The sequence below is a fragment of the Prorops nasuta genome, unplaced genomic scaffold, assembly GCF_024137725.1.
Source record: "Prorops nasuta isolate Cenicafe-Biocafe unplaced genomic scaffold, Cenicafe_Pnas_1.2 PNAS00005, whole genome shotgun sequence".
Classification (NCBI taxonomy): domain Eukaryota; kingdom Metazoa; phylum Arthropoda; class Insecta; order Hymenoptera; family Bethylidae; genus Prorops; species Prorops nasuta.
In genome coordinates this window covers 2841323-2866556 of record NW_027116802.1, presented here as the reverse complement: position 1 = coordinate 2866556, position 25234 = coordinate 2841323, and the positions used below count along the sequence as shown (strand labels likewise).

Here is a 25234-nt window from a genome sequence, read left to right as displayed (position 1 = left end):
AATCCAAAATGCGTCAACAGTCTCGACACAGTGTTATTACCATCAGAACGGCAGAAATATAAAACGCGATAAAATCTCCATTTTAATTATATTCAGCAAAGCTTTAGTTGAAAATAAATAAAGTGATTTCGGTTAATATTTTCACATTGGAATATTTTTTACCGTACATTGAAAGAGATGTGTAGTATGCATTTGTTTGAGCAAATTTGAAGTTACTCTCATCATAACTGCAGGTATATTAATGAAAGAAATATAAAATTCGATGGAGAAGAGGATGCTGATAGAAATTCATAGTGACAATTGTAAAGCTAAGATATAGTTTCTATAGTAATAACCTGTAGCAAAGAAACATTGAGAAAGTTTATATATATATATATAAATAATACTTTGATTTAACGCGACGGATAGGGAAACGGGTAGATACATTGAAAAGGGGCTTTTTGATGAACAAAGGGTTATATTGAAAGTTATATCGTAATGGAAGGTTCTAGTTGCATAACAGAAATGAAGGTAGGCAGTGGGAGTGTTGCATCGGTGGAGTCCTGAAGGTTTGAAAAGGGGGATAGAGGCGAAGGGAAAGGAGGGATTGTGGTGGGTTGTACTGCCCCAGGAGTCTCTGGATGCTGCCGGTCCCGCGGGGGCAAAATGCGCGCGAGCCTAGGCGGTAAATATCAGCCGGCGTTTCCGTACAATGGCGATAGTACAAAGGAACGGCGGCTCTATCGCCCACGCAGCATACACACAGTTTTGAGAAGCTCGGATGTATTTCGTACTGGCGCTAAATTTTTAAGCGTTTCTAATTAAAAGGCTAGTTAAACAAGGCGCGCGCGATTGCCCGCGGGAGTCTCATGCTTACGCACCACCAAACTCTCCTGCATGCTTCCCTCGCTTAACTTGACCCGAAAGTCCCTCTCGTCTTTTATCTTCCGATACAATTTCTCCCATCTCCATTGTCACTTCCGTTTATCTCCTCATCTTACAGCAAGTAGACTCGTCCGTCTATAACTCTATTCCGCAATTAATTATTCACCAAGTGATTCTATATTCGATCATTCTGACTGTCTTGGACAATCGAAGATTCGAGAGAGTTCAATGATCCAAGAATTATACGGAAGTATTATATTTTAAAATATATTGGAAGCTATCAATTATGGACCATTTTTAAGAAATCGATCATTTCTAGTGTGGCAAAAGAGGGCCAAGTGTGGTATGTGCTATTTTAACAATTTTCTGATCAAAACTTCCACAAGTACTGTAGCATCGAAGCTTTAAGACGACCTAAGCCGGATACATCGAGATAACTGGGAAAACTTTTGGTAGAATATTACGCTAATAAATAGCTTTGTTTGCCGAGTTATTTTACCGTGAGACGAAAATAGTCATGGATGAAACTCCAAACTTTCTTATTGTATCTGGCTAGGGCGCAACATTTTTTCCCCTGTCGTTCTTTCTATTGATTTATCATGATTGCAATCATCCTTAAGAGTTTCTTACTTCGAGATCTTGTACGTTTGCTCTCTCAAAGAAGATACCAGTCCATTTATGTTTCTTGTAATTTGCATTAAAATTGTTTTTTCTTAATATTAAATATCAAGTATAATTATTGAGGTCGATCCAGTGTAACAAACTATATATATATAGATTCATGCAGAAACTATTCTTAAAGAAGACTTTAACGCACAGTGTTCCTCGATGTTACCGGTTCCTCGCTGTAAGTTTACTGTAGGTACACATATAATATGTATATGTGTATATATATATATATATATATATATATATATATATATAGAGGAAGAGAAGAGGAACATCAGGACAGCGTCGTTTTGTCGAAAATTACGTGGGGTCGGCGCGTAACGCAATCCAATCCGAGCGAAGTTGAAGTTGCTTCGGAAATCGTAACGCTCCGAGAGAGAGAGAGAGAGAGAGAGAGAGAGAGACCGTGGCGACGCTCTCAGCTTAATTAAATGCGCACAAGGGGGTGATGGGGTTGGAAGGCGAACCGCCCCGCTAGTCGAAGACCTTCTGAAAGGAAACGCCGCTGCGGCGAAAGGGTTAGCGAAGGACGATAAGCCTCGGTGGTCCAAAGTAGTTGGCTTAGTGATTTTCGCGTTTATTGGTCGGCCGTGACGCCTCTACAAGATTGGTCCCGTTCGCCGGAAACCCCTCGAGTATCATTTCAAGGTGTTTCGTATCACGACAGATGACATCCCTCCAATATTCCCTTCAGATGCTACATCCTTCTTCAGTTTCCAGCTACTACCCATTCCAGCCAGCAATTGCTCTTCCTTGACTAATAGCTCAATCTTCTTCTCAAATATTAGCAAACCCATCTTTTGTTTTATATCCAAAAATTGATAGTTTTTCATTCTTATATTTCTCTATCGAAACACCAGTGTTGTAATCTTTCTATATAACAATATAAACAACTCGCGTGCGAGTACATTTTCCCTCCAAGGTCTGTTAACCCGTTATGGTGGGCCGACTTGACTCGCCGTATCTACTTTCGGTTATGTATACTTACCCCCAGGGTAAACTAACCTTCCTATACCATCCACGTGTCTCCGTATTTCCCAATCTAAAAGTCTAAGGTGGAATTTTATATTATAGCTCTCAAGATTCCATGTTAAAACAAATAATTTATTCATATTAAATTCAATTGTTTTAGCAGTGTTTGACTCGAACGCTACAAATCTCCACCGGGCCGAAAAACGACAATTGATTAATGTATTAATTCATTAATTAACCAAACAAAAATTTAAAACAAGTCGTTTCAATAATATCGATTTCCCATCAATTTAGATTACGAAGCAGTTAGACACGTAAGGATCGATCGATTCGTTTAATCAATATTACATGAAACAAGAGAATCTTTCGGAATTAAGTGTGCGATTTGAACATTTCGACAGGTAAATTGGAAAAGGTCGAAGGATTGAAATGGAGACGAATAAAGGTTTTTGAACGAAATAAAGCTCGGTGGCTGAAGCTCCCAAGACGCGAATAGTGAAACGAGAGACATCCCTCTCTCTCTCTCTCTCTCTCTCTCTCTCTCTCCGGGAAACTTAACCGTCACGGCAGTGCAGTATGTTACTAAATGATCCAACCCACAGCTATTATCCACCTACACTACCACCCCCGACCCCAATTTCCCTTGTTCCACCGGTGGAATACGCAATTTAATACTCAACCAATTACATATACGAAATCTTGTTAGCCATGGTTATACTGCCGAGGATATCCGCTAGAAGACGAAGAGAGGAGGGATGATGCTCCCTGGGACCCGACACCCGAGGCATTCTTCGCAGGGTGTCGCCTATCCTGGTAGCTCCCGGGAACCGCCGCAAGACATATATATATATATATATACAAACTTGTCCGATTATGATTCTCGATTTACGTCTGTATAAAATGCGATATTGTTCCTGTGCATGTATAGCTATTACAATATTATTATACCATCTCAATTCTAATTGCTTCTTGTAATAGTTGTCGTGAATACTTTCGCAAGACACTCTTATATCGTTACGAGAAAATAGCTTTTTTACGGAACACAAAAATAAAGTGTACATATACCTATCTATTTTTCGTTTATTTATATAATGACAATTTTGTCGAGGATCGTGAATGATCGGTTTTGTGCTGTGTCGATAGCTGTCGATTAATCGCGGTCGAGCCAGCAGCAGCGCAGGAGCGAGAAAGATACGGGCTCTACCGATCAATGGGAGAGTCTCTTATCAGACTTGATGGATTTATATAGAGCTATACTTGTCGTTCCGTTTCGTTTCTATTGCTCTTGACCACCACGTATATATGCATAAGCAGATCTATCCACGTTACTTATTAGCCTGAGAGGTGAGAAAAAAACTTGTTTTTAATTGATGTATTTTTTCGTTGCAGGTAAACAACCTTTATGCATCCACATTTTACTTTATGTGAGTATCGTCAATTCTTTAGATATTTAACTATAGAGATTAAAAATGTTTCGATGTCAGCGTGCAGGGCATAACTGGAACGTACGGTGACCCAAAAGCACTCGTATATATTAGTGCAGGCGCGAGGGCTCGATACAATAATGAGAATAGCCTGGTATTATGTGTCGGCTGAAGTATGACGCTAGACGAAAAGTAAGAAATAATTAACGACAATCTCGAAGGGATAGTGGCAATCGCGTTGCTTTCAACAAGTACGCTCAACGACCCTCTTTACCCCGAGGGAATTTCCGGAATAACCGTCTGACCCTCTTCGATATAAACCATGCCCGTACAGTCACTCCTCATTTCGCAAAATTCACCTGTACGATGTATACAGATAATTTTTTAAAACGCAAGCGACAGCTTTCTCGATTAAAATTAATCTCGCCGAAATGAAAGATAGCCCTCGGACGATTTTACGCAATTGTGACGCATTGGCGGAATTCGAAAATTGCCGATCCAAGGCTGCGATCGTGCGAAAATAAGATAGAGCGCTACAAATTGAGAGGATCGTATTAATAATGGTCATGTTAAATGCGCGTTTCTTTGCCACAAGGTCAGCCTTGATGCAGAAAAGCACACACACAAACACTCCATTAGGTTGCCTGTGTATTTATGCGAGTGGATGCACGCACTTCTGGCTCTCTTCTTCGGCGCAAGCTTATATACATTACATAATGATGTTTATTGTCATATACCTAGGGGGAACAATCATCTGAAAAGTAAATATTTAACGTTATTTCGCGCAATGTTTCGCTTCCCAAAGAGAGCTGAGCGAAGAAGAGGAGAACGTTGAACGGTGTATAGAAGCGGGCGCGAGCGAGAGAGACCTGCCACTCGGAGTAGCATTTAGGATTGGCACGAGGGCTCCGTAGGAAGGACTGAGAAATCCCTAGGATATACCTATATATATATATATATATATATATATATACTATTTCATTTGTTTTAAAATCTCTTCACAAATATTTAGCTGCGAAAGTCGAACTAATCAAGGGAATAATAAACGCAAACTTATTATTCAACAGAGTTTATTCTTCGATCGGCGTTGCAAATAATTTCAATCGTGTCGTGCAGGAGCTTCTTCGCGATGAATTGAATTCGAAAGGAGTATCAAATTTCTCTTTACGGGAATAGTGTTTTTGCTGAAATATTACAATCTAATCAGGAATGAGATCTAATGAGCCAAGACTCGAGAGTGGCAATCGCGTGATTCGGATGGCGAGAGAGAGAGAGAGAGAGAGAGAGAGAGAGAGTCTGATGGCAAGATGCAGGCATTGGGGAAAAGAATGATAGACCGAGAAACGGACTGGAATCGATCCATGGAGTTTCAATGTCTCGGCTTTATCGTCGGCCATATATCATCGCTTTTATCGGTGATCTCAAAACTTCTTTTTTTTTCCTCCGCCCCATATATAGCTATACTCTATATACTACTGCACGATCTTTAGGCCCGAATCGAAGCAGCGATCTTTAAAACTTAGCCAGGGAGTAAAATGCAATTTCCTGGCCTGCTTAGCTCTCTCAAACGCGATTTCGCATCGTTGAATTTTCTAGCTTCGAGGACTGAGAAGAGAAAACCAGGGGTATACCTCAATTTATTTCTTTATTGAACGCCGTGCAAAATTGCTATATGCGAAATACTTCCAATGTCACACACGTGTAACGCGGAGAGTACGAAAGAGGGGTCAACATTTATTTTCGAATAATTGCAGATATACATATATATATATATATGTATATAAGACGAGTAATTATTGCGATAATAAGAGAGATATTCCAATGGCTTCGTATAAAAAGTAACGGTTTCGGCGAAACATTGTGATGGGGGCAAAGGGAAGAACGGGGGCGAAAGGGAAAGGAGAGAGATGGAGGGGGAAGATGATGCAGGGGAGGCAAAAAAGGGATAACGGTGGAGGATTGGAGCGGGAGGAAAAAAGACGATAGGCGGTGGACGAGACCGCTGACGTAGCACTGTCCAAGCCAAATGGTCGAAATGGTCAGGCATCGACGGTAATGGGCCAATAGACGCTCCTTACATCGCCGCAAGATATTGTTTAGCCTCTCGCTTCGTTCTCTCTATCCCGCAATCCATTCTTCGCCCGCTAACGCTTTTCCATTCAAAGGTCAGTCCTCTCTCTCTCTCACTCTCTCCTCCCACCCCCTCCCCCTCCTCAATGAATACACACACCGAACTCTCCTCCCATGTCTCGTCTCATCTTATATATGTTATCACTCGTCCACAAATATCGCGCAACTCTCCCAAAATTGCTACGATTTATCTTTTCTCATCCATCTTCAATTTCTCTCGAAAATCCACATTTATCGAATAATTTATCTATTTGACGATTAAACAATATCAAAACAAAATTGCTTCATTATTGTTGCTATATATATATATAAAAGTTAGTTTCGTAACGATAGGGAAGCGCTCTGGTAAAATATTAAAAATAATTCGCGCAAATTCACTTTAGTCAGAGGTCGAATCTTATGAGATGAAACGTTACTTGGATCTACAGTGATTTGTTCGACCGTCTGAAAAGAGCAGAGCCTCTCGAGCCACTCCTTGTTGGCCATTATAACTTTCTGGAGGTAGTAATTAAGCCTGCAATAAGGACGAGTGGCTTGCCAGCCATTAAGACAACGACAAATCGACACTTTTGTGCAGTGGGTGCGAAAAAAGGTCCGTCTATCAAATGAACCGAAAGAAGATCGGATGAAAGAAATTGTCAAAGTCAAAAGGGGAAAGAGATAAACCTTCCTTCGAGAGGACTCGATCAGACGATTTTTACCAACTGTATAATTATACCTCGCATAATTATTGGTCGTAATTATGCTCCTTCTCTCGAGCTATCCGAGGAAAATGGAGATATGCTAAAAATTGACTTTCCTCTCGCCATTTATAATATATATAGACAAGCTTCGGTGATTTTGTTTCAAATAAAAAAGCAGCACAGCGAATTAATAATTTTCCTATATAGAATTGAATAATTTGTGTCAATGAGAGGCACGTATGTGACAGTTTACTTTCTCCGGTCGGACTCTTACGGGTATTCTCCACTTTGGAGTCCTTAAAGTCGCAGCAGCCAGGTACAGTGGTACATATAGTACTGATGAGTCGGACATCAAAGTTTTTCTCGCGGCCAACCGTCGTCACGTTGGTTTGCTAATAGAATAATAAATAGCAGCTTGTGCTTGCTTGCATATTTTTTGTGCTTTCATCCTTGTCGGCGAGGAGTCTTGGTATCCTGAATAAACTCGCATCGCGGCCAGAAAGCCTGTGCAGCGGAAAAGTATCCGATATGGGTTACAATTATGTAAATGTCGAGGACGAATATTCCTTTTGCCACGGAACGATCGATACACACTAGCTATTTCCATCTGCTGTTTTGTACCACGTATATCATATTTACCATTAGTTTAAGTTCAGTTGAAAAGAAACTTATTTCTTTACATTTAATTGTATCGTCAATTATAATTAATGTAGTGCAAATTGCGTAATTTCCATAATTTTAGCGAGTTTCTTTGATCGTCAAAATTATAATATAATAATAAGGGATCGATTAACTAAAGTGGGCTCTGCAACTCGCAACATTTTTTGCTTAGGATAATATTAGAATGTTGAAAAGCCAATGCAATCATTTATCGTTCAAAAAAGGATTAATTCGACGTTGTAGAATATGACATTTGCCATTTCCATTGAAAATGGCATTTAGATAAATTTCTGACGTGAATATAAAATTCCATAAGATCTTTTTGGCAATGCCTCCCTCCGGAATTGTCAAACTTTGCAAAGTCTCTAAATCCTTGACTATTTTTATTCTCACAAAAATCTTGTATAACAAACCTATTCTTGAAAGAAATAGAGTAGGAATTAATATTTTTTCTTATTAAAGGTAGAGCTGTTAAAATTTTCATAAATATTCGTTAAAATTTGCTCGTTTGCTGACACAGTGAAATAAAAGATCGGTCGAAGCTACAACGACGACGAGTTTTACGGGGATGAAGCAGTGGAGACGGTACAGACGTAACCCAGTGTAGATTCAAGAAAATCCCACCCTTAACGTAGTGTTCGGTGTTCGAAACGGGCTCACGCACACGCACGAATACCTACACTAGCATAGGCAGCCTCGCATTACCCCGCTGATTTCGCACTTTTTCGCGTGGCATTTCTAATAAGTGAGAAAAGGGGGCTTGTGAAATTTTGCAAGCTCACACGACGCCCCCGAGGAAAGCTGGGAGAGCTTTCGGAAATTATTAGCTGAAATAAAAATGATTGGAGGAAAAGGGACACTGTTGCATCCAGGTGTTGGGGCCAGTGGCTGGATGTAGCCGATTCGACTCAATGGATTTTCCATGCGGGGAGAAAACGGAGAAGCAGAAAATGGCAGGGGAAGCGGCAAAGAGCGGTTTGGGGGAGGGGGTGGTGCTGCTAGTGGCGATGGTGGTGGTAGTGGGAGAGGAGGGAAGGAGGAGGTGGATTCGCGCATATCCGATGGCGAGGAAGGATATAGGGACGAGGGAGGAGGGGGTGGGGGGGGGGGGGGGGGGGGGAGGGTGGATAGGAACGGGAGGAGATAAGGCTAACACAGCGAGAGAATGAGAATGAAGGGAGAGACGTTTCCACTATTGATCATCGAGGCTCAGAGTGTAATGCTAATCATGCCCCCTCGCCACTACCCATACCCAACACCCTTTGCTCCCTTTCCCTCTGCTCACCTCGCTCCACACCCATCACCCTCGCTCGTCGATTCTCTCATTGCGACTTCTCTCTTAGCCGCCCCCGACACGGAACCAGCAAGATATCGACTCCGACACCACCGCGACTCGTAAGCAACCGGGACAACACCCCGGCTAAACCGGACCACCTTGACGTATAAGTCTCCCTCTCGTCAACCCAATATGCCATAGATTATTCCTATCGCTATATATATATATATATATACTTTTGATAAACATGGGAGAATTCTAGATGGGATCCTGTACGATAGCACCCACGAGAAGTATGTATATACTATATAGACTGGATTGAAGTAAATTAATACGGCAAATAATAAGAAGATCCGAGGGCGGTGGAACCTATATAATAATTACATCAGCATATCGGCAAACAGGAGTCAGCGAGACTGCAACCCTCGGCTCGACTGTTCGGTAACCGTGGTTTTCGTACAGCTTGTCGAATACACTGCAGACTACAAACAGATTGACGGGGAGAGAGAGAGAGAGAGAGAGAGAGAGAGAGAGAGAGAGAGAAAGCCTCGAATCTGAATCCCTCTTGGTCGGAATAAAAAAAGCGGAATGGCCAACGAGAGACCTGCTAGAATCCCATTCGCCAACCTTCCATGGCTACGAATCGGATTAAATTTCGTCCGTGTGAGAAACGATCTTTGTGGTACCGGCAGATAGCATTCCGTGTTATTCTCCGCGGCCCATTGTGCTCTCTATGTTTTTATGAAAAAATTCAGCTTTTTCCACCATCTCCCTTTGCCAGTCAACCACGATATATTCCGTAGCACGATAAATATTAGAATATTTCCTTATGACGAAGGATTTATCGAAAAATGGTATTATCGATTGAAAACTATTTACTAATGGAGTATGTGTTGTCTACATACAGTTTAAAAAGTTGGAGTATACTCGAGATCGGCTTTGCGGTGTTGAGGGTATAGGCGTACAAGAAAAAAAGACGGGCGTGTAGAAAGAATAATAGCGCGCATGCAGGGGTGATAGGAATAAGGTGTAGGCAGAGGACGAAGGAAAGAGGAAAAAAGAAGAAGAAGAAAATGAAGGGGGAAGAGAGAGATGAGAGAAAGAGCGAGAGAGTAGGAGTAAGAGTAAGAAACTGAAGCAAAGTAAGCCCCTAATTTCTCGCGGGGTAAAACTTGCCAGGCGTAAGCATCCCTGGTTGAGGGGTGAGCCGTATCCAGGCCAAGGGTGTGGGGGTCCTCGGAGTCAATCGGCAGGGAGAGCGAGAAGAGAGTTTATATTGGAAAAAAGCCGAGGCATTCTTGCGAGCAACACTCACCAACGAGTGAAACGTTTAAACTTTTTATGAGTTGCTGCGTCGTCGCTCGAGCGAAGAAATTTCAATTTTGCCACCCCCGCGCTTCGTCCCGGCCCTCGCACTCCAAAAGAGAAGCGGTTGCCGTACGCCGCATTTATATACTATATGCTACTCTATATATATATATATATATAGCTTATCTCGGTATACTTTTTTCTTCCGTTTCTACTTCCCCTTGGAGCCCTCATCACTAGCTACTATTTCGCCACAACCGACTTTCAGATATCCATGCACCCTACTAATTTAAAGTGCCACCCTCTTTTCGTCTGCCTCTCCTCCGATTCATTCACTAACGAGAGTCGCTGATACAATTTGGCGCTCGACTTGTTTTTCTCAAGATGCTTAGGATCGAAGCACTGTACGCGAAACAATATGATAAATTGTATTCATTTTTCGTTTCTGCGATAATTCTGTTGAGACAGTGCGGAGGGACCCTCAGGCTTTAACCCTCCTCGTTGGCTCATAAAAGTCCTGATGAAGACGTCAATGAATATTTATCCTTTCGCTTCGGCCAAGCTACATTTCCCTGTAAGTTTAGCCGAGCCCGGCCGATGCTCCTTTCTTTTCAAGCGAGACATTAAACGAGGTCGATTGCTAAAGTTTTATCAGGATTTAATTGAACATCGCGAAGTCGTGAAATCGGTTACGACACCGTTCCAAATGCCCTTCGTACATTTTTCTCATTCATCCCCGCGTATCGTCTTATCAAGGATCTTTCATTATCATTCCAAATACACTATATATATATATACTTTACGTTTTCAGTGAGGGATATCTGAATACAGTGAGTATTCAGTTTGAAAGGTGAAAGAATGGTGGTTCCGCGTTGCGGAGGATGAATAAGGAGAATGATAATAAGTGATAGGAGTGAGGGGGGTGGGGGAGTGGGTAGGATAGAGCCGAATAGAAGTAACACACGGACGAGAGGAGGTAGAGAGACAGCATTGCGCAGCCCGGGCCAATCCCCGTTTTAATATGTTGACGTTCTAGGGGAAAGGGAGTAGTGAGTCGTGGAGAGGAGAGGAGAGGAGAGGAGACAAAAAAAAGGAAAAAGGAAAATACAGCTCTGGGCGGCGGAGGGTTGGATGGTTCCAGGGAGGCCACTCGCTGGGATGGAGCAAACATAGACGGGAGAAAAGAAAGTTTCCCATATAACAACAAAAGACGTTTGTTATTGGGCAACATTTGAATTGTCTGTGTGTTGGAGGGCCTCCTTATTGGCCGGCGCCGGTGCTCGTCGTCCTGCGACGCGATTCCTGCGCCGGTTCCCCCGCCTCCCCCCTAACCACCTATCCTGTCTTGCAGCTCCCTCCCAGCTTCCGTCACCTCTTCTCTCCTCCTCCTCCTCCTTCTCCCTCTACTTTTACCCCTCCCTACCAGCACTATTCCTCTTCCTTCGCCCCTTGCGCTGCATCCTGTACGGAGGGAATGGGCTATACACGCGTCTAAGTGTATCTGGACGCAGCAGCTACTCCTATACCAACCTCCCTCTACTGCCACCTCCGTTTCTGCCGGAGGCTGGTCCCCGGGATGACCCTTTTTGCGCACCACACCTCGAATACCACCTCTCCACCTACAACTCTCCTATTCCCCAAAGAACTTTCACAGGATGCAATTCTGCTGCTTAGCATTTCCCAGTCAAGCTTTTTCGTATCACGTAAAAGCTTCCATATTACTCCTATACTTATACCTATTTCTTTAAAACAAAAAGAATTTTCGTAAAAAGTAGTATCGGAGAGCTTTGCGAGTATATAGTTGCATTGCCAGAAAGATGGTGCGATTCGAGCGAAGAACATCAGTCCTCGGAAAAATTTGATTTGATACAATCGGATAGAAGTTTGGCATCGATACGAAGGTGCTTCTCTCGTTTCTTTGAATTTTGTCCATGTGGAGCGTGGCTCGGAGATTCTACATTGTCCTTTGCCACTTCCGGAATCCCTGAAGAAAATTCATCCATCTCTTAGTCTTTCCCCTTCTCAAAAAGGGAAAAAACAAACTTTTACGTTCAACGTGTGTGAAAATCTTATCCAAGAATTGAACAGATGCATGTATACCAACTATTCTTTCTGTAAATTTATAATGGAAGATGAATTAGGGGAAGGGGAGGGATAATGAGAATGCATGGAGAAGGAGAAACGCGAAAGGTGAAGAGGTAGAAATAGCGGTTTATAGGAAAAAAGAGCGAGGAGATAAGAAGAGTGTTGGGATGACAGTAAGAGAAAGATATAGCTAGGCATGGGGCATTGGAGTGGGAGAAAGCTTAGAATCTCCCCTACTTGCCTTATCTCCCTGCCTCCAGTCTTCCACTACTTTGACAATCTTTCCTCTCTCCTTTCTCTCTGTATATGGTTAAATATCGCATTAATGTTCCAACGATTGCGAAAATAACAACCAGCGTTTATCCACCTCCTCCTCCTCCCCCCCCCCCCCCCCACCATGTACATATATTTATGTTCTTCGATTATCTCCACATCAGTCTCATAATTTCTATCCTGTCGCATCGCGACGCTCGCAGTGCCATATCGCACGTTGAACAACGCTGTCCTCGCTAAGAATGCAAATCACCGCATGCACTTGTGTGTGCTTTAGAACGCAGCTCATATCCCACCTCTCCCCCCTGCCACTCATCCCCACAGTTAGTTTCGAGGCGTCGAGCAACGCTACGCGACCCAGTTATGGCTGTTGTCTTATTTCCAGTGAAACACGCACAGAAACGCATGGTTATGGAGCTCTCCGCGCCTATATAGAAACACACGCAAAGCGATACATTGGCAAGAGTCATCTGCAAGCCTCCCCCCTCCGAAGCTCATTTGAAATTTCCGTATCCTAATAGCGAGGTAGTGCAGGATGCCGCGGGAGGAAGGAAGGTTGCATGAGTAAGGAGGGCATTGGTGGTGGTTAACCCCCACTCCGGGTCTGGTGAGCTGCAGTAGTGTTTCTGTGTTTCTCTCGGCGGTTGCATCCCTCCGCCCTTGCTTGGCTGGCTAGTCGGCGCAAGCAACGCGCCGTAGCCACGCTTCGCTGCAGCACAGCCACCAACGACGCCTCTGTGACGTCGCCAGCCAGCTGCCGGCTCGACTCGGCTGCTGCGCGCAAGGCCGTTTCAGCATTCAGCGATTCAGCCTGGCCAGCAGCAGCAGCAGCACCACCACCACCACCACCACCGCCAGCATCATCCCCGCCGCCGCCGCCGCCGCCGCCGCCGTTCATCGCGCCACGCATCCGTAGTACCTCCGCCTCTTCGCCGCCGTCGCCGCCGCCGCCGCCGCCGCCGCCGCCACCACCACCACCACCACCACCACCACCACCACCGACCCTTACCGCCAGGCCACCCCATGCACATATCCATCCCTTACCCCTCGCTACAATCCCCTCGTCCCTCGCCACCTCACCCGGCAACCCCCGCGCATAGCCGGCATCTCAACAACAAGTACTCCGCTACCCGGTAGCATCCGACACAACACAGCAAGTCGCCCTACCACCGGCGCTTCCCGGCATCCAACCGTTCGTGCATCGCTCTCTCCGCCTGCCTTCTTCCTGCCTCTTTCCTCTTGCCTTGCCTCTGCCTGCCTGCCTGCTCTGCCTGCCTTCCTTCCTTCATTCCTACCCAGTTGCTTACTGTTTCGCGCGATATCGCGACACTACCTGCCAACGCGCGCGCCCTACAACATCCTATCGCGCGTGTACTCTTGTGTGTTCAACCGTTCCAAGAAGATACGTTCTCTTTCTACGATTCTTCTACCACCACTACTACCACCACCACCACCACCACCACCACCACCGCCACCACCGCCACCGGCACTACTACTACTTATTCTTCTTCTTCTTCTTCTTCTTCTTCTTCTCCTGATGCTTCGGTATGTGTGCCTATCTCTTTCTTGCTTCTTACCTACCCCCTCTACTCGCAGACAGATGAGCATGCGGTCTCACCTGTCAGTCTTTTCGTTCAACCCGTTAAAATTCCAATCTTTTGTTTTCTCTCTTCTTTGCGCCTTGTCAAGTGCGATTTCAGTAGAAAAAGTGTTGCTTTCGCGTAAACGTAATCTCTCGCGAATCCCTGACAGTCGGATAGCTTCTTCCCACCTTTGACCCTCCTACCCTCCCACCCCCCCCCCCCCCTCCCAACCTCCGCCTCTTCTCTCTTCATCTCCCTCTACAGACGATTCCCTTACCGAACGCCCTCGCTGTCTGCCAAATTCACCCCCTCCCCCTTTCCCTCTTATCCCTACCCATCTATTTCTCTCGCACCCTCTCTCTCTCTCTCTCTCTCTCCTCTCTATCTTGGACCTTTAAATACTTACAAGGTTCACTACTCATCGTGCAGCCACCACCACTCCTATATATCGACTGCTCGAAAACTCTCCTCTGTGTGCTATATCCTCTCTGAAACTACTAAAAATTGCTGGAATCCTTCTTCCTCGCGTGGACCGATTAAAACTCTGTGGACGAAGGAGAGATTATTTTTCCAAGAACGGGAGCTGCTCGTAAAGATTCTTCTTCGAGTTTTGTTGAATATGAAATTTGAAGATCCGAGGGAAGAAATGCTATGCGATAAATCAGTTGGCGACGTTTAGGTCGCTTAAATCTCGTTGGATTCTGTCGAATGGTATCGTCGAGCAATAAAAAGTGGTCATCGCTGGTGAACTATCGCCAATCGTAATACGGCACTTAAACTGGCAACGCGCAATTTTTATTGTTTAAGTCTGTCCGACGGAGTAATGCAATCGTGCTTATACAAATGGTGACATCCAAGTTGACCCGATAACAATTGCGATCGATAAAGAAAACAACTAGACAGCCGATAAAGAGTAAACACTCGCTCCTTTTTCCAGTTAACGTTTTGTCAAGCATTTTGTTTTATTTTTTAATATAACCTACGTATATTTTCTTCCATAACCGTAAAATCAACCGTAAAAATGTTGTACCTCATTTACAATGCGCTTTTGCTTCGAGTTATCCAGTATCACAGCTTATAATATATACTCGTCTGGAAATGAAAAACGTTGGATAATGAGAGTTGCCAGAATGTTATAACAGCATTTGTTTATAAATACATATATCATCTTTTGAGCTGTATCTATATATATATATATATATGTATATATATGTATATATATGTATATATATGTATATAAACTACTATTATATTCAATAGAGTGCGTCATATGCCAAGGCTATCAGGGTCAGCAAGTATAACGAGTTACATTTGTTGAAATTTTGTGCAGTACGTATATAGCGAGTGGCGAGGATTGATAAAAAAGGAAAATGAATGATGAAGGAGGTGTTGTCGTGTCGAGCGCGTGGCACGCACTGAAATCCCCGAACGCATCGTTGTGTCTGGCGCATAGTGTGTATCGTCGGGCGCCGACGCTCGGTTTGGCCCCTTCCCATTGCTGTTTCGTCCTTCCACCCCCTCTCAAAACCGCGAAACTTGGATGCTCCAGCTCGAAAAGCTGAAAGCTCCCCTACCTGCTCGACAGTCGCGTGGCTACCGCGCCACTGTACGCACGAAACCCCCGTAAAATCCTGCATTCCCAAATTTTATCCCCCGAAATGCTCGATCAATTAATACAAAAATCAATCCACGACACTGCTATTTTATTCCCATCAGACAAATTGTACTATTTTAGCAGCGAAGCTTTACGACAGCAACACGTCCTATTGAAATTATTCATAATTGCACATGTCAAATTTATTTGCGTTGAAATTACTGCTTTAGACTTGTACACTTCAACTTTGGACATTTGATATACATAGACGTAGCTTTTAATTTGTTTAAATAAAACAGCTATATTTTTAATGTTCTCACGTTCTTTCTGTATTTAAATCTTTGAGTCTCGAGTCTGATAAATACGTATAGGATATTAATGGTTTGCGCGCGAAGCGAGCCTTTCAGAATTTTCTGCAAAATATTCTTCGGCAAGCAAGCACGTGGAATTTACACAAGCAAATTACAGTTTGGCCGTATGGAGGCGGTAATTATAAATCGGCCAGTAAAAGCAGGCAATTTATAGGAAGGGTCGCGATGCGTAAAGGGCGAGGAACAAGCGGGTAATTAAACACGCGCAGACCAATAACATCAGACGTTAGTTCATATAAGCTCGGATAGCATATACTTACGCCATTAAATTACCTATTTCGCGCAACCAATCGAGACTCCGTGGCCAATTAAATAGGAGCTGCGTGTAAATATATCGTCGATGAAAATAATGGGTGAAAACGATGAGGTTCGTGCGTTGTATACAGGACTTGATTTCCAACCTGCAGCTTTAATAGAGCGAACGAAGCGTAAATTAAGATTAATTTTTCGGAACATTTGGAGGGTAGGGAAAGGGGTGGGGGAAGGAGGAGGAATTGAAATGGTTGCGCGGAGCGTGAAAATCGATAGTCGAAGATTATTGAGCGAGGGGGTAGGTATAAGTAAGAATAATTCACTGTACTTGCACAAGAATAGGACAAATAGGAGTAGTCTGGATAAAAAGGGGGAGGGGTTATAGCGCAGGAAACGAAAGCTTCGAGGTCAAAGTTCCAAGGGATGATATTCAGGGGATTATTCTCTCCCAGTCGCATCACGCAAACTCCCGTGACAAATCGCCCTATACTTTATGAGACAAGTCCTTCTTGCTCAGCCACTCACTCCGCCGACGCATATATCACCAATGTCGATATGTTAACGTCGCGACGCATACACCCTGTGCAGTGTAAATATAGGGATGCGTCGAAACAAACAGTTTATGCGCTCTTGGCCCTGTAAATTCTCATAAATTTGTCTTCTTTGGATAATTCGTGTAATATAGCAGCAAGGGTGACAGGGGTGGGGGTGGGGCAGTAAGAGTTTCCGAGGGATTTGTATATGTATATCGCAATGAAAATCTATATAGGTTTATAAAAATTTTCGAGGATGGCGGTAGCCACTGTTACACCGATCGAACCGATGGCGGTGCAAAGGACGCAGCGTGTATGTGCGAACAGGCAGACTGCCGTGTGTTGGCGTACAGAAACGGGATAAGAGATACGTGCAGCAGTGGAGAAAAAGTCTTTAAAAGGGCTGTGGCAGCGTAGGTAGTAGGTAGGTAGGTAGGTCTGACTGGAGATAGGTGAATGAGTACGTGAGCACATATTTGTTTAGCTAGAAGCACTCGCTCTCTCTCTCTCTCTCTCTCTCTCTCTCTGTATCTCCGTATTCCCCTTTGCCAGCTTCGTCCATTCTCCTACTCCCCCCTCTTTCCTTGCCCATCAGATGCGTTCTGATCATCTGCCCGTACTATGTACCACCGGTGCTGCTGCTGCTCGACGCGATATGCACTGCTCGTTTTCCGTGGTCCTCGGACCGAATGAATAAATAAACGTACGGATAGACGAAGGCGAAAACCGCTTCCTACTTTTAACGCTCTCCTGCACGCCCAGTGGAATTCAGTTAATCCAACACGGTAATGCGTTTAGCGCTCTGCAGCCTATTCGCGATGAGCACAGCCGCGCCACTTTGAAATCATCGCTGGATACTTGAATCCCTCGGAGAATTCTCCTCCTCGACAATTATCCGACCAATCGCTGTCGTAGTTCATATATATATATATATATATATACATAACGCACAGTTGAAAAAGCTCATTCTTCTCCTGCTTCGATCCTTATTTCTTCTTCGAATAAATTCTGCTTTTGCCACAGAAAACCCCTTCTCCCTCTCCCTCTCTCTATTTTTTCTCATGGAAAAAGAGTGGCGCTAAAAAATCCAAGCACCGCATCTCTCTCGAGTACAAGAGAAATAACTCAGGGCGTTTTGCGGACACTCGGGATAGATTGGCGTGAGCAGCAGTCGACAGGAGACGGCCATTTGTAGTCTATTGGAGTGTACGTGAGTGTGCTTGCATGTCTTGAAAGCTGCGAGAGTTTGCTTGTGTTTGTGTGTGTGAGAAAGAGAGAGAGAGAGAGAGAGAAGGGTCGAAGCTCGGGCAGCAGCGTGGATCAAGAGAAATGGAAAAGGGGCGTCGGGCGTCGTATATCGATACTCGCACGGTCGAGTGTTTGCAGCGATATTTGGTCCATTTCCATTTGCCGCACGTGGCGCGTTTACTGCTCGCACCTCTTACACCCTCCCTCCCCCACATCCTACCCCTACTACCACCTCACCCCCTCCGATACTACCCTCGCGTAATGGACACGCAAGGTGTTGGCGACTATGCAAACGAGACCCTCGACCTTTTCTCTCCCGAGCACGAATGCTTCGACTAATAATAAGAACTGTGTATATCTGCCATACCTTTGTTTTCCAGATAACCTGCAATTACGATCACGAGATATAAGGTCCCGATCGATGCTGCATTAATATCCGATAAGGCCTTCCGAAAATGACGCCGAGTCGACCGAACGATCGAATATGAAAGAAAGAAAAAAAAAGTGACGGGTATCGAGTGGTTTTATTTTGGATTCTTTATCGGGTATTTATAGAGTTGGATGAAAAGCGAGTATCGATTGGAGTTAGGTGTAAATGTGTCGGACGTCTGGATGTCCCAGGAGAGGAAAAAAATTTAATATATCCAAATATATCACAGCGGCAGCAGGCGACGATCGGCCATTCGGAACTCCATAATTTGATATGCAGCGAAATCGGGTGAGAAGGCAGCGATGGGGCAGAAATGGTTTTTAGGGTGGACCTGCAAGGCAGGCGTGGGAGCAGTTACTGATGGGACGTCCCGAACAGATGTGGACATTATTCATTACGACTGACCAATAGCTTCCGTGAATGCTCTTTCGTCTTGCTATATATATATAAAGAAAGACGTTACATCGTAGTCCTTGTCTTGTCTTCTCCTCTCTCTCTCTCTCTCTCTTTTCACTTTGCCATCAATTCCTCGTGCACAGGATACCTTCACCCCCTCTGCATACAAGAGCATATGAACTGATGGATAATGTCCATTACACGGATCTCACCTGTAACATAACCCCTCCCCCTCCGGTGATTATATAAAAATTCTCTCTCTCTATTTTGAAAAAAGCTTCGAGTCGCGTCTTACTTCCAATGAGACTGTTGCGATATACAACGGAAATATTTGTGATAAGAACAAAATATCGAGAAGGAACGATGACCCGTTTTATTAGCTTGCTTTTTCATTAAGTTTCCTTTAAACCCGTTTGTATTTGTGTATATATATATATATATATATATACGTACAACACACTGGACCACAACCCCGACATCTTTTTCTCCGAACGTTTCACCGACGCGCCCATTGACTCTCACGCGCACACACGCGTGCACGCGCAATGCGTATAAGAGCTGGAGTGTGTGCACTTTCGAAGGAAAAAAACATGCTCCGGCACTGCCGCCCGAAGCGTGAATTATTTCGCACTCACTCTCCCTCTTCCACACTCTTAGCGCGCGCGTCCAGCGAAGGGTGACCAACCCCTACCGAAGCGACACTCCCCACTCAAACTCGGTAGCTTTATGGCTTAAACAAAACTTTCCTATATTACAACTTGGTGAAATATGAATACGTTTGCGAGGAACGAGGAGGAGGGTAGGGGTGTCCTCGTTGATCGTTCGGTGCTCCAAAGGCAGATGGACCGAAGGGGGTGGAGAGGGGAGGGGAGGGGGGGGGGGGTGGATCTGGTCACTTGGCTGCCATTACGAATACCGCCACCCCCGCGGACTGCCGCTGGCAAACCCAATTTGTTATCGACTTATTGGCCAAATTACTTACTATTACCGCAGATTTATTTCGCATATTAGTCTTTGGCTACGCCCACTCGTTACGTCTCCATTAATTACCATCCTTCGCGCGCTCCTTATGCCATTTAAAGCGTCCAGGGTCGTCCATCCAATTTCCCTAGATTTTAATTCCACGTGCTTCATAATGCCCTAACCGCCCTAACAACTCTTTCTATTCTGCACACTCGTCTCATTAAATTAATCATCCTCTTAATCAAATCCAATTAAAAAGTTCTTTCTCCATTTGACACAAACTATAAATGTGTATATATAGAGTATACGCAAAGTCGAGAATATTTATAGCTCATTAAAATTAATTTCGAGAACATGGCATGTTTTACTATAACGTTCTAGAAGCTTTGGCCGTCATACTCTTTGCACACGAACGGTTTCATGGACAGAGCATACAATCAACATAGGAGTTTACCTTGAGTATTTTTCAAAGGACTGTACCGCCGCATCGACTCTTCCAATATCGACAAACTTTGGAAGAGACGAAGAAGGAAAACAGGCGGTTATTCTGTAAACAATACACAGCGCGACATTGACGGCCCCGTGAAACAAACATCCTCTCGTTTTCTCTCATTGTTTAAACAGTATATACGGGGCTCTCCGATAATTCTCACACGCTTTACGAAATCTTCTCTTCGTTCTCGCATGCCTCTCATATTAATCAATCAAAGAGAGAAAAAGCCCTGATCCGTCGTGTCCGTATGGGGGAAAATTCTTTTTATTCATAACAATTTGTCCGAGGAAAAAACTTGATTTCACTCGTTACGTGCAAATTTGTAAATAGCCGTGAGGCGACGGACGATTGTTTTTGTCGAGCGAACAGTTTTGGTTTAGCTCGGAGCAGAGAACGCTGGGGTGAAATTGCACGATTTTCGGCATTTATCGATGGGGTTGACGAAGGAGACACGCTAGATCGAAGAATACTTTCCCCGCCAGAATATGGGAGAAGACGATAAAATGCGCCACGTGTTACACTTGATATTCATGCACATTCGTCCGGAGCACGTCGAACCTCAACTAACGGATCCCTAGTAATCTAATAAAGATAAAAAATAACGTCGACTCTTGCTCTTTCGTGCGATCCTCGCACCCCACACCCCATCCACGGAAGTTATATTGAAAAATATATATCCTCCCTTGCTGACCCATCCGTAGACTGCATATAAACTGCTCCTTTACGGAATCTGTGAGAGACGGTATTAGAACATTCGTATACTTGGTCCAAGCTCTCTCTCCCTCTCTCTCTCTCTCTCTCTCTCTGTCGCTACCCATTTTGTCCGTCTAATTTTATTTTACCCCACGGCTCTACGTATATTCACGCGCCTATACCACCCTTTGCCTTGCCCGGCCTCTATAGATTCAATTACACCCTTCCTTCGGAAATCATAGTACCATTTTCACCCATTCATGCAGACATTTAAACAATAATCTCCATCACTCGACTCAGCGGCTCGAACAATTTGTCTTTGGCGCTCGAGATGCCTCTTCTGATGTGCTTTACAATTATTTTCTTACTCCTTTATTGTAAGAAGTAGGGCTTTTTCGTGGGTTCTCTACAAAGAAAACATATAGGTATAAAAAATAACGGTTAGGTATATGTTGACACGTTTGCTCCGGTTGGGCGGCGTTCTCCTTTTAACTTCATAAAGCGCGGCAGAGCTGTTATTTGTTCAATGCCTTTCGTCCTGTGTTGCACAACTATTTACTTAGAGAGGTTAGGTCCGCCGCGCGCGGGACGGAATGCAAAGATGGCCATATGTAAGTCTTCAGCGCCCACGTCATCGCACCGACACTAACGAATAATCCTCGCGTGTTCACCCATACCACAAGACACGCGCACGCACCAATGAAGAGCGCGCCCAGTTTGTACAAATAATTCGTCCCGTTGCTAAACTGCCGAGTACGCCGCTCGCAATTTTCCACCGTTTTCTCCGCATTAGCAATTTCTGTTTGTTTCCCAGTAAACCCCCGGCGCGCACTGTCTTTGTTCCCGTGAAAAAATAAACTGTGTCATATTTTTATGCCCAAGCTCAAACTATCGTATCGAAGCGTATGTATGTACATGGGATGCTGCTTTCGAGCACCTCGTACCTATTAGATCACCTCCATTTATTTTCACGACAACTTCAAGGCTGACATCGCTATTCAATTTTATATCTATAGTATTTATTTTCCTTTCCTTATTTTCTTTCATCCGAAATGCTCGCCAGGTTCTCTCTTCGTGCTTATATATCCATTTTTCTTCTATACTTATACCACGACTAATTAGTTTTCCGACTAAGAAGAGCGCCCATGTAAAATGTCGATATTTATTTTCCTTTCGAGTAAAATGTTCGAGTCATCTATCGAGCGATATAATTTCTGTATTGTTGTATAGTTGATTGGTTGAAGGAAAAATGACCTTTGTATAACTAACCATTTTCTATGTTATTTTTCAGGTAAGTTTTCTATGAGGGAGACGGAACAATATCTCGGGGGCCATTTGGTGAGCAGCGCGAGTAAGCAAGTACCATTTCTCAATCGTGCGGAAGTATACATTAGCTAGATTTTGTTTATTGCTAGCATTTTCGCGAGCGAAACTCTCGGGGAGCTTTTTCGATGGGATGGTTCGCTCGAGATGATGGCACGTTCGGTAAAGAAAGTTGGTAGCTAAAGTCGAATCTTGGAAAAGGAGAAAAACGACGTGGAACTAAAGGGGAAAGAGCTGCAAGAGAGAAATAATGTTTATAACGCCCCGCTTCGCTGGAATTCGGAATTTGTTTCTTTATCGGCCATAATTTTCCAGAATCTACACACGAATGGACGACGACGTAGGCTGGTTGTATGGTAGGACTGCGAAGGCGGGCAATCGCTTGTACTCCCAAATCCTCCAAGCTTGTATTGAAAAACGCCCTTTTCCAGATCGTAGCTCCTAAAATTTTATCTGGCCCGCATCAGACGACTTATATTTATCTCGTACTGCGAAAACTTTCAAATCCCATTCTATACTCTTGTCGCCGATGAGAGTTTCTCGTTCGGAGTGAACGAATCCAGTCGGTATAGCCGTCCGTATAAATTAAATGGCGTATATGCGTGTAACGAGGAGCAGAGAGAGAGAGAGAGAGAGAGAGAGAGAGAGAGAGAAATCATTTGACCCCACTATATGATCGTAATAAACATTAGGCTGGCCTTCGAAGAAACTTTAATTGTGTTTACAGGGTGCGGCCAGTTTATCATCGATTGCGCTACGAAATACCCAGCGCGAGGGTGCGATTCTGGGGTGTGTTTGGTGATAATTAATTTGTTCAGTGAGGCATGAATATACTTTTGAGAAGCAGCTATATATGTACAGGTCGCTCGATCGATGATAAATATAAAACGTTCTGGCCCACAGTGATTTATCGGTAGCCCGGAATGTGGGAAGTTTTACCTCTCGACAACGGAAGAGAGAGAGAGAGAGAGAGAGATGACAATATTCGTAGAAATTTCGCGTCACGTCATAAAGTTTTCATCGACGCGAATAAAGACTGTGCACGAGGCACGAATGATAAGACGTTAAAATGCATTGGCTGGCAGGCGTCTTCTCGCGAGCTTTCCACGAGGACCATTGGTGGGGGTGTCACGTGAAATAAGAGACATACACGCGGGCGCATTATGTGAAAAATATGGTAATAATATTGCCGGGGCCAAGCAAAACAGCACCCTGCATATGAAATATGCGAGATCGCTCGAGCCGCCCCTGTGGCCCGTCTTCAACCCCCGCCCCAACATACTCCTACGCGCCATCTTTACTCCTTTTCTCTTTTTAAAGCACCTCATCTGCCAGATCTTAAAGCGTAGCCTGGATTCCGAGGCTGCCATCACTGAATACAAATGCGACTTGCCAACGCAATTCTTGTCGAATTAGCTGGGAAAAACAACCACCCCCTCCCTCTACTTCCCCGACTCCCAACATTCACACCCCCTTTATTCGTAAACCTCATTTCTATGCTTTTCGACAAACAACAATGTTTACTCTTCGTCGTGCGTACGTTCCGTCTCGTCGTCTTCCACAAATCCCTTCTCGCCTTCTCTTCTCTTCACAATTTTTCATCGCTCCTTCGCTGTTTCTCTTTCTTCCTCTATACTTTATTCTTTTTTTTTTTTTTTTTTTTTCTTTCAAACCTGCGCTGGATCTTTATCAGCAGCGAAGGATTGCCAGTTCCATTAGCATCGACCCCGAGCTTTCCCACTTTCTTGCCAGTACCCTCGTCACTTTTAATTCCTCAACTCCAAACAACTCGATATTTTTCTCACCCCTTTACCCGTGCCAGTACTTCCCCTCGCGCGAGCCACCTGAAAAATATTGCATAATTTTCCGAGTCAGAAAATCCACCGTTGGCCGTCTTAATTGTATCATCAACAACTCATCCCGGTCTCTCCAAGGAGAGGGCCTCCACAGTTACAACGAACAATTTTTAACCGCAATCTCATCCGATATTCCCGGCATGTCAGACTCGAAATTTAGAACAGCTATGCGGCTATTGACGAGAGAATTAAGCCGAGGCGATGTTCCAACGGAAGGGGAGAGGGGGGGGGGGGGAGGTGGGAGAGGCGAAAATGGAAAAAGATATCCAAAATCCTTTCTCGAGAGCAGGCCGGGCCCCAGGAACCCATCTCTACTCTCGTTTCTTGCATTTTTTATCGCGCCCTTATTAAGCATTCCCCGATGAATATTTCACACGATTCGCGTACACTGCATCTAATTTTTCGCGGGCCGCACTCGATCAAAGATTAACCGAGAGACACGCAACGTATATATACGTGTAGCGTGGTAATTGTACGGCGACACTTTTCGAAGATTGGACGTAAAGTTAGCGTGAAGAGGGGGAGGGATTTGAGATTTATCAGCGAGGAATGCAGGCGCGCGAAGCGTGTGGTTCATACTTTGAAACGGAGCAAGTGAGCAGTGCGGCGCAACGTAAAAGCGAGGAGCTGGAAAAGCATGCAGAGACGCAGCGACGACGGCGGCGGCGGCGGCTGGTCGCCGATGGACGTCGGCCTGACGGACTTTCCTCTCGTTTGTGCAAACAAACCAAAATGGACTGCGAATAAATATGCGTCTACGAGCGAAGAGCGAACGCCCGTATGCTTGGTCATGATCCGTGCCGTGTAACGAAAGAGGGTTCGGAATGGGAGGGGTTGCTGCAGGAGGAAGGACGCAGGAGGAAGAAGGGGTGGGGGCTGGCTTCTGTCGGGGATTTAGGGACCTTTAATGGAGCTCGTCCGTCCGCGGACTTCCAGAAAAGGAATTCGCCACTTTCCATTATTCACCGACCTACCCCCTCTGTACTCACCAACCTAAACCATCCTCCCTTTTTGGAAAAGCAAAGAGACCACTCAACGTCGAACGCTGTCCTTCAATAGTTTCCTGTTTCTATCGCATTGTCACGGTATACACCGGAACTCCTATGTATATATATATATATGCGTATATATACTCGTTCGACAAACATCTTTCCT

The 25234-nt window shown here is 44.5% G+C and overlaps 1 protein-coding gene across 15 annotated transcripts in view; it reads left to right on the top strand.

Moving 5' to 3' along the window:
• The window catches only part of FoxP (forkhead box P), a 182583-nt gene that overhangs the window by 133619 nt on the left and 23730 nt on the right, over nucleotides 1-25234 (top strand). Inside the window, exons 2-3 of one of the 15 annotated variants that reach the window (XM_066726709.1) lie at nucleotides 3895-3929; nucleotides 22192-22238. The exons of 13 other annotated variants lie outside the window; for them this stretch is intronic. In XM_066726709.1, coding sequence (XP_066582806.1) covers nucleotides 3908-3929; nucleotides 22192-22238 — 69 coding nt within the window. In that variant the 5' untranslated portion in view covers nucleotides 3895-3907. Of the gene's footprint in view, nucleotides 1-3894; nucleotides 3930-12955; nucleotides 13890-22191; nucleotides 22239-25234 lie in introns of those variants that run through there. One more of the 15 variants, XM_066726710.1, reaches the window with a different exon arrangement.